Genomic DNA, 10,600 nt, shown 5'->3' on the forward strand with positions numbered 1-10,600 from the left:
ATTTGCTTGGCATGAGCAACTGCCAATGATTTGATGATAGGAAGGGAAACAAGAAGGCTTGAATTCATGCCTTCCTGCTTCCTCCAGTGCTGCTCTTCAGACTTTCCTAAACATCAAGAAACTTCTTTCTTTATTCTCCTCTAAATCTCTCCTTACAAGTCCTCTTTGCCAGGATACCTCAGTACGGTTTGCCAATGTCGGACTGCTCCTAAGCTGAGATGACTGCTTATTGTATTGACAATCGTTTACATATCTCTATATATATCTATATCAACATACATATACATAGGCATCATTTTCTGCAGGCAGGCAGCTATTCCTTGCCTTGTATTTAGACAGGAAGGTCTCTGAAACAAAGACTCAATTTATTTCCAGCTAACCTAAGATCATCTTAGGCGATGACAAACACTGGTATGTGCCATGGAAATATAATCAATAGCTATTGCTGAGAACTTCACTGTGATTTTATGGTATTCGTCGCTCTCTCTATTAATCAATCCAGTTTTGAAATCTGAAAGCATCCTATTATCAGCATTTTGCTTCTTTTTTATGAACTTAGAAAAGAACATGCCTTCTCTTCCCTGTGCCAGTGACACTTGTACTCCAGGAACATCAGGAGAATGTACATCAGGAGAAGCAGTGAAATGAACAGCCTGAATTTATTGTCTGCAAATGATCAAGCTGGCAGCTCCATAAAAATTAAATTTCAGAAAGACTCCATGCACAAAATCCTCAATTTTCTAATAACAGACAAATTTCAATAATATGTCCTTGCTAATCTTGATGCCAAATAAGAATGAAAAATTAAGAAATGAACTTTATTCCCATTTATAGAGGGTAATAAGAACTCTTAATACAACCTCAGCTGGTCAATCAAGAAAGGCAGAAGGGCAGAAAAGCAGAGACCAGCAGGGAGAAAGAAATGATGAAGTCTGTCTAGGATGACTGCTGAAGGCTGAAACTTTAACTTAAATGGCTAAACATATAAATCCAGATTTATTTTATTTGCTAATTTATCCAACTATATCTACAAGTCTGCACTTCAGTTTACTAAGCTATTATTTAGAATTAACCCAGACCTTATTCTTACAGTTATTTTTATATTTTTTGTTACAGTTTCCTCTATAGCCTCCAGTCCCATTTTGTTTTGACAGTTATTCACTAAGCCAAGGAGAGGTAAATAAACCTTTCTCTGAATATCTGCAAACAGAATGTGAAACAAGTCTGCCCAGAACATCGGGTTTTCAGCCTGAATCATCACACAATTTTGAGCTCCTGGTTTGGGGGATTATCAGTCAGTTGGACATGATGAATCAAATTTAGGGGTTTTGAGCACCAGCTACTGAGGCCAAATGGAGTTGCAAGCCAGCCAAACATTTCAGAATAAGGCTGGTATGGAAATGTAACTTTTTATCCAATTACAATGTAAGACAGCAAAGAGCATTAGAAATATGCAATAACTTCCTATTAAAGAGGTAATGATAGTATCCTGGATTCAATGCATTCACTATTACAGCTATCCAAGATTATATGAGAAGCATTAACAGAGTATCATTATTCAGTCAGATGTAGGCTGGAATTTTATTGGATTTTTGCTGGTTTATTTATCTTACTGGCAGAACAAGGTCTTCTGTTCATACGGGAATGTGCTCTTAGGAAACACATCAAGATCACTTTGCTTTTACAAAGATGCTTATTAAGTAAACTAATGCTGATTGATGTTAAGTTTTATTTTTGTATGGTTAGTATCAGTATCTGGACATTTAAAGCCTCCGCCCAAAAGCTGTTCCTGTCTTGCATTCCCAGTCTTGCTAGAACTCGCTTACTGTAAATGTATGGCAGGTATTTTCCTAGCCTATAGACAAAGGCCCAGATGGAAGAGCAGTGAGGGAGGAAGGAAAGAATCAATATATCTTATAAAGTCTTTTAACGCAATTTTGTTTTCAGAAGTGTAACTGCCTTTTTATCTGCTTTGTTTTACCCCCTTCTTCACGTGTTGGAATTACTTCGTTTAAAATGCAAAGTGTAAAAGCAGAGATGGTGCCTTTTTTCTCCTTCTGGTAAACAGCTTAAAAATTCTGCAGATTAAAGATAAATTTGGATAGAAAGTATAAGAACCAATTAAGATAGAGTGACTTTTATACACAGTGCAGTTATGAAAAAACAACTGTACTGTGATTATGCAAATCATCCACTCACAACCAAAATGCAGGGATTTACATAACGGAGAAGAAAATTCTTCACAGTTATGCCTCGGTAACCTTACAGGATTCTTGCACTTTAATTGTATGACTCATTGTAATAAAATGATCCCACTTGCGTTATCCAGAGTGAAATATATGTTAGGACATCGCCATTCTGAATGATTTGTGTGCTTTTGGAAGCTTACACTCTCCTTCCACAAAATGTGGAGTATGTTCTATTTTAAAGAGATACAAACCAATGAAAAAAACAGAATTTCTGCTTGAATCTATCAAAATTTTAACTGGGTTTACATACTGCATCACTGCTCTTGAAATAAATGTACACTAATACCAATGGTCCCTCTCTTCTTCTTGGAACTTTTATTTCCTCATTCTATTAAATTCATCCATTTTTGACAAAATAAGACTTCTCTGGTGCATATATTACAGGAGGAAACATCAGTATAATTTAAATTGCACAGACCTATCTTGTAGTTTTGCAGAGTGAAATCTTAATGGGAATACTGATATTTTCAGTTAGTTAAGTATGTCTAGACTATTTAACTTGTGACTTCTATGTGTTCTACAAAACATATTATTTTAAAAAGATGACTGTTCTATTATAAGCCACATGGAAGGAACAGTATTTATTCAGCTGGGTGTAGTTTGCTGTACCTTTATTTTTGTCATCATGTATTCCACTATTTGAAGTTGTTTTTTTTAAATAAAAGCATGACTTGATATTATGTAATTTCTATGAAAAACCAGAAAGAGGAGACTATATATAAATTAGCCCCCACTATGGCTCGGCTTTTTTATCACTCAAACCAAGTGGATTGCAGCTGAGCTTTTTCACAATATGGGTACATTCTATCCTATTATACATCCATTAAATCATGATGGCTTATTTTCCATCTGCAGACATCTTAGGCAGAGGCAACTAAAACATTTAATTATTTCTCTCTTGCACATAGACAACAGAGCACTGGGAAAAAAAATCCTCTCGCAGTAACTACTGAGCTTTCAAAGCCTTCCCTGTCATGTGGGGATGAACCCGAGACCTTTGGAAGTTTTACATGAGAAAGTACATGAACTAGAAAACAGGCTTGTCGCGGATCTGCAAAGATTAGACAACTTGCTGACTATGGCATTCCTCTGCCATGTGTAAGACTTGGGGTCAGGTCCTCTGAATCTACCAGAGGAGAAACCTGGTCCATGGTCTTGGAGGTGTTCTTAGACCCAAGCATCTGTGCTGTCCCAATGGGGCCCGTTCACCATCTTTATTCTCTCTCACACAGCAAGAAATTCCCAGAAAGGCACTATAAAAACAAATTTACATACTGCTCTGTTTTAAGAGAGAGTCTCAAAAAATCTGCAACCAGCTGTAAGAGGTAAGGTCTGACAACTTTTCTACCACAATTAAATCCTCAGCTTTTTAATAGGCTAACAACAGCTCGCTGACAACTCCCTACCGACATAAACCAAACAAATAGTAAGGAAATGCTATAATCTTCCAACAGGGAAATGATGTCTCCTCTCCCCTCCTGCCCCCAATATTTTGGAGACAACCTACTTAAACTTATTTGGTGATCTGTTCGTGTTAGTTTATAAATGAGAAACACATACAGACCTGGCAATTACAGTCCATTCACGTAGGACTTGTTATTGGGGAAAATGGGGAAAACTAAAGTTATTTGGGATATAAAATGCTCCAACATGTCAATGGTACTATTTCATATTTAAATATTTCAAAAAAAACACACCCAAGCCCTTTGCCCCTTTGTAGTACAATGAATATTCAACTTTCTTCTTGAAATGGCAAAATTAAAAAAAAATAAATATACACAGCAGAATGTCATGTTAAACAGTCCCAGTATTTGATGGAGATGCAGCCTCTAGAAGGAGAGCAGACAATTGGTATGGGATTTGTGACTACCCCAGGTTCACTTCTCCACTCCACCACAAAATTACTGCATGATCTTGGATAAGAGTCCAGATTTCTAAAATGGGGGCAATACGTTCTGGTCTCACTACCAGCATAAGGTACCATATTTTATAGATACTATATTTCATAATAAATAAGAGTTGTCTTCTGGTCTAGTACACTTTTCTCAGTAAGCACTTTCATAATGTAATAGTAGGTTCTTTTTTTTTTTTTTTTTGCATGAACAGAAAAAAAAGAAAAGTTTTATTCAGTCCAATCTGGAAAGATTCTCCAGATTGGACTTTCCACTTGTTTTCATTGTTGTTTTAAAAAAGTATGCAGCAGTGCATTCAAAACTCCTCTCTATCTACAGACCTTTTCCTAGACCTACCAACTACAGAGTTCCTCATATTGGAAACTATTTACGCCTTTGCTATGTTAAAATCAAAGTTTAAAAGTAAAAGAATATCTACATAAAAGTGTCATCTACCTCATTTACATAGCATGGTGAGATAAAAATTAAAAGACAAATGTTTCAAATGCTGACCGTTTCTCCTTCAATGTCTTGTCTTTTCTTTTTTCCTCTTCTTTTTCCTTCTTGCAGTTTTGTTTTTCCCATGATATCATCAGGCAATTTCATTTCAGTATGGTCTGCACTGGACTGTGCAGATTACCAAACTAATGGCATACATACTTCTTACCCCTGTAACACCTCTACTCTTGCAAGTGAGAATTTCAAGTGACAGAGCAAGGCTGTTTGCTATCAATTTTGCAAAAACCACATCTGCCAGATTGCCAAGATCCATTTCAGAGATAAAAAATCGATTAATATTCTAATTTGTTATCTGTCTTTATCAGTCACACATTTCTATACACAAACGATAACCTTCTAAAAATGAAAACTCTTACATACGTTAAAATACTTCCCTGAAAATATTTTACATTTACTTATTCTTCTGAAGTAAAAATTATTAAAGATTGAATGTCTCTCTAATGCCTGCTATTAAAACACACATACACACACAGCCTTCACCTTCATGTCTATGAAAGTGTCAAAATTATCTGCTTGTATCATTATTTAATTTTTCCATCAGTAACAAAAAGGATTTTTTCTTTATTATATGAAACAACATGCACAATGTTGAATTAGTTGTATATTTAATACCAGTGTATGCATACTAAAACATACCAAACAGGTTCAAGAACCCTAGTATTATCGTAAACAACAGCAAAAAACTAATGATTAATTTTTTTTACAAATGTGAACAAATTGAGGCCTCAACTTTGAATCAATACTTTCTAGCACAGACCAAAAGAACCCTGCTGACTTTAACCCTATTGACTTCACAGAAATATACACTGCTACTTTTAAAGTATTCTGCACAGGTACAGGAACTCATGCAAACAACATTCAATGGCTGATCTAACAGAATTACTGAGTGGGAAAAGCATGGCTATCTTCACACATTACTGATGTATTAGAGCTATTTCCTTGTTAAAAAGCCATTTTCGCACTTTTTCTACATTTTCTAATCCCCAAAGATACACAGTTTCCTTATTTTCTCAATATTTATGAGTTCTGGCCAAATTTTGCTTTAAGGTAATATGCCCACACACATTTGTCATAAACACGAAACCCTAAGCGTTACTGTTAGGAAATATTTTGCTTATTGGTCCCATGGCCACTGTGAAGTTCTGCTATTCCAGTTTTGATGATTCAGCAATAATTCATCAGTAAAAATTACCAAGACAATCTGACATACCAAGAATAGACTCAAACTACATATTGAGTTTGACCCAATTTTTTTCCACTCCAATTAATTTTGAGGAGCTTACTAAACCAGATTTATCTTCTGATTTTTCTAGTTTTGACTAGAAAACATTTAGTATGCTGTCTAAATAAATGACAAAGAAGAAAATGTCAAGTGAAATCTAATCTGCCAACAGAAGCTTTTTAATCAATCAAGTTTTACTTACATGGAATTTTGTTCAGTTCATTCATGAACTTCTCTTTTAACTTAGAAAATGCATCTTCTTTTCCTCCCCCTCCTCCGGGACTGGCTGGCTCGGTGACATTACTTGCAGGGGCTGCTGCTACTGTGGTAGCTGGCGGTGCTGCCAGGGCCTCGTGATGACTTTCACTCACCATTTTAACCCCTGGGTAAGCTGTAGGAATAAAAAAAACACAACAAAACCCCCAAAAGATAATGTTTAAATCATTGAAATGGATCTCTCATCAATAAAAGACTAAATAGGCAGAATATCACTTGGTGCTCATGCTTACTGGGCAAATACAACTGCATCAGCATATTGCTTCATGTTCTTCATAAAATATTTATTAGATAAGAGAGAAAAGTCTTTTGCAGGGTTAATTTCAGGCAGAATAATTTTACTGCTTAGTGTTCTTCTCCAACGGTGTTGCATTTTGAACTGCTGAATTTGAAACCTCAAAATTCCTGTAAAACTCTCATGTAGATTTACGGTTTGCTCTTCAATTGTGAAAGCATAAGCAAATTGGGTAACAACTGCTCCCTATGTGCCAATTTCACAGTGTATTTACAGAATTATTTTTCTATGAGAGTTACAGAGGTGTGGGTCATAGCCAAAGTTTCTATATAAAATAAATGAAGTGAAAAGGATATAATAAAAACACTTCGAGATTTCCTGTCAAAGTTTCCTATTTAAGCAAGTTGTATATTAAACAGAAATTTATTTGCATCCATTTTTATCTTCACTTTTTGAAGGCAATTTTCCTTCCAGTTATTTCGTGTGACATTTGCTACTGACAATATTCTCTTAAATTATTCAGATATCTCATTGGTGTATTCATGAAGCGATGACATCTGTAGGGTACCTAAATGCGGCCATACTGAAACATCTGAGAGGCTGTCACAAATGTAATCCCACATCAGCATATTTTTAATTTCATGTTGTTTAACGGGCATTTTGCAAAACCTTTACTTGAGCGTACATTACAAAGGAAAGAATTTTGAGCCAGTGGGGTGAAGGTGAGATGAGATGCACGAAGCAATTTCAATATCAAAAGAAGGTTGGCTGAAATGTTTATATTGGTTTTGAACACATTGTTCTGATTTTCTGCCACATCCTAAATATCATTGATCTGAATAATCATTCTGGTTTTCTTCAGAAAACCAGAGGGAGAAAGGGTTTGAGAGATAACAAACATTCATTATTGCTCTGAGTGTACAATTGCTCTCAGCCCCAAAAGACATTTGGCCTTTGACCTTTTGCTGAGAAATTTAAACATCACCACAGGAAAAAAAGGAAACACATCAAAATTAAAGGGGCATAAGAGCGTCCGACTGCATGCAATACGATGAGTTACGAGCTTTCCTGCCTTATGTGACTGCTTTCATGGATGTTGCTGAGAGTGCTCAAATCACTAAATCAAGATGAGGATTGGCCTTTCGTCCTTCAACTTTACCTCTACGAGCCTGCAGCCATGAAGACCTGCAGGTGCAGACCTGACTGCAGGCAGAATGAACCTTTTGAAATCACCCTCATCAGTCCTGTCATTAAACAGGGGTTTGCACACAAGCGTAGTCCGGAATAGAAGCCATTCTCCAATACTGTCATCCGATGAAAAAGATTTTAACTAAATAGGGGGTTGGCCTTGTCCTGAAGAAGCAATTTGGTGGATATTTTGCAGCAATTTTATTGATGCAGCACTGAATGAAGCAGTATTCCCTGCCTGCCCATCGCTTCTGCCTTTGCCCTCGCATTCTCTAGCCTAATATAAAATCATGTTGATGTTGACACAGAATATGTATATGATACAGCTCTGTAAATATTTCATAAGCATGCAGTCTTATCTATTTGCTTGTAACAACACGGGAGCAGTTCACTATCTAAAGCAGACCGAAATCGATGGAAAGATTCCAGTTAACATCCATGAACTTTGGCTCAAGTCCGATGTCTGCGAAGATTTCCCCACTTGCCTCCCACAATAACAACCAGGAAAAACATGTAGTGCATAATTTGTGTAGTATGAAAGAACATGCCAGCTATTCCAGACTAGAAGACTTTTTCCATATGCTCTGATGAATGCCAAATCCTATGAAGCAAAACATGCAGAGCCATCAGCTGTAAACATTAGTGCTGTTTTATATTATAGCATTTTGTCAATGAATGTCAGTTAAATCAGAAGAAAAGTTGTATGATATATCATAATTAAATCAAAATTAAATTGCGTAATTATAATATATTGCTTAATTATTTCAGGCCTGGCAGTTGACTATTTTGTTTTGTAATGGAAGACACAATTTGCAGTGATGACTTTCAGCTAATTAAAAATTAAGGCAAATGTAATTTATTTGCTTCCAGTTTTGGAGCTATATTTTGAAAATATATTAGGAGAACAAATTTGAAGCGTTACACTTTCATTTATTTAAAAGAAGGAAAAAAATAACAAAACCGAGTATTCCTCTGATCTCCAGGAACAATCCTTGGTAGAGTCCTAGTGCAGTTAGAGGTCACTACATCTAATGAGGCATGCACAAACGCTTTTGAGAGTTGCTACAGAGCCTTCGACCTTTACAGGCCAATGACACTGTCCTGATAATTTAAATAGGTGTGCAGGGGCTGAAAAAGAATCTTGTCTCAGAAAAAGCTTTCTGCAGTAAAGAATTTTCTGAAGAGCACATGCCCACTAGCCTATAGAGATAACATCTGATGGCTTCTATTATTGTAATGCTGCAGCTTTCCACAACAATGGTATAAACACTGTGGTATTATTAGAGACTGCAGAGTACTGGATAATTAGATTTAAATTGGCCTTTTACAAAAAAAGGGGTTACTTTAATGCTGCAGTGCATCGCTGAAGGTAAAGATCTACAAAATACTAGCAGATTATCTGCCATTTATGAAATGGCAGTTGCAAGAAAAAATTTCTTATAGGTTAAAAAATGAAGTGTCATAGAATTCAATTATGATTTCCAGTTCAGTGTTCACTACAATGATTATAGTGCTAGGTATGAAACATTACATGTTGCATGTGCAACATGCAGTCATAAGTAATAATACATTTGTAGTCATAAATAAAAGCATTTACATGCTTCTATAAAACACAGCATAGACTGTATTCCCTGAGCGTGCCGATTCTTTGGTATATCACTGCCCATCCATACTAGTGCCATATAATCATTATAAGACAGATGTAAAACGAAACAACGAACAAATATGTGGAATGCTTCAAAGTAATGCTTGTCGTCTCTATACAGAAGTAGTCAAGTGTTGACTGAAAATCCAGAGACGATGATTTGAACCCTTGAGGAACCTTACTGTTCCCTATGCAAGAAAAATTCTGACAAAAATTAATATCAGCTCAAACTTCTACATAATTTCGACATCATTTCCTCTGAAAAGGAAGCATCTGAATAATATGCAAAAGCACTCTGGAGATTCACAAGAAGCAAGACATTTCCTTATGGAGGTACAAAGTGTTGGCTGACTGCCTTAGTGTGCTGATACGGATCCTGACCGTGAGAGTCCCGTTGGAATGCACCTCTTAAGGGAGTAGTAAATTAGCAACTACTCTTAAGAGAGGAGTAAAGAAGAGGAGTAAGACTTCAGACATGGCTGATTACGGAGCATGGAGTAGCCTCTGGAACTCTGAAAGCAGAAAGAATGTGTTCCAGGGGCAACAGCCTGTCTTTGCAAACATTCAGGCATATCCAAAGTAAGGTGTGGGGGGACTAATCCCATGGGAAAATTTTACTTGTTTTAAATTGTTTTTGAAAAATAAACTGAATAGTTTATAGAAAATAGAATAGAAAATTAATGAGAGAGATGTGGGATGTTCACAGTGATTCACATGAAAGGAGGATTTTCAGGATTTGGAATGAGAGCAAAACTCAGAGTAGTGTATCATCTTCTGGCAAATCATGGGGAGATTTGTGATAGAATTACCAAAAAGAACCCCAAAGCCCCCAAAAAAGAAAAAAAGAGAAAAAAAAGGGAAAAAAGGCCCAATGGGCAACAAAGCAAATTTGTATGGTTTCTGTGTGGTTAAATTACAGCAGGTATACCATAGCAGCTGCTGAAGGACTTAGTGAATACTTAATCCCATGGAAATAAAATTGGTGACATTGCTTCTGCATGGTGGATTCCAAACAATTTAATTTTGCTCATTCCTCCTCTCATCTGCTGAATACAAACTGGGTGGAGTGAGACAGCGAATAGGTCAGACATCCCATGCTGACCAAATCATTCCCTCCCAATGAGAAATTTTCTGGAAAGTGTCCTTCTACCTTACTGCCTCTCAAATACTTCTGCCATACTAAAAATTAAAATCAATGAATTGATTAAAAACATAGAAATATAGTGTTACTATGAGCAATAGTATAAGTTTTCAGAAGTTATTTGTCACCATTCTTTCAATGTTTAATGCTGTAACTGTAGTAGAGCTGGTCACTGTACCTCAATAAGCATGCAAAGTAGTAAATTGGGATCTATATCGTGAAATGGTATTTCC

The 10,600-nt window shown here is 36.2% G+C and overlaps 1 protein-coding gene across 2 annotated transcripts in view; it reads right to left on the bottom strand.

Annotated features, from left to right (window-relative positions):
* Positions 1–6,271, bottom strand: part of SYT1 (synaptotagmin 1) — a 144,236-nt gene extending 137,965 nt beyond the window's left edge. The window contains exon 1 of one of the 2 annotated variants that reach the window (XM_009284928.1): positions 6,085–6,271. In XM_009284928.1, the coding sequence (XP_009283203.1) occupies positions 6,085–6,256 (172 nt within the window). In that variant the 5' untranslated portion in view covers positions 6,257–6,271. The remainder of the gene's footprint in view (positions 1–6,084) is intronic. The other variant, XM_009284929.1, reaches the window with a different exon arrangement.
* Between the last annotated feature and the right edge of the window lie 4,329 nt (positions 6,272–10,600).

Source organism: Aptenodytes forsteri, unplaced genomic scaffold (genome assembly GCF_000699145.1).
Source record: "Aptenodytes forsteri isolate BGI_AS27 unplaced genomic scaffold, ASM69914v1 Scaffold71, whole genome shotgun sequence".
In the NCBI taxonomy this organism is placed as follows: domain Eukaryota; kingdom Metazoa; phylum Chordata; class Aves; order Sphenisciformes; family Spheniscidae; genus Aptenodytes; species Aptenodytes forsteri.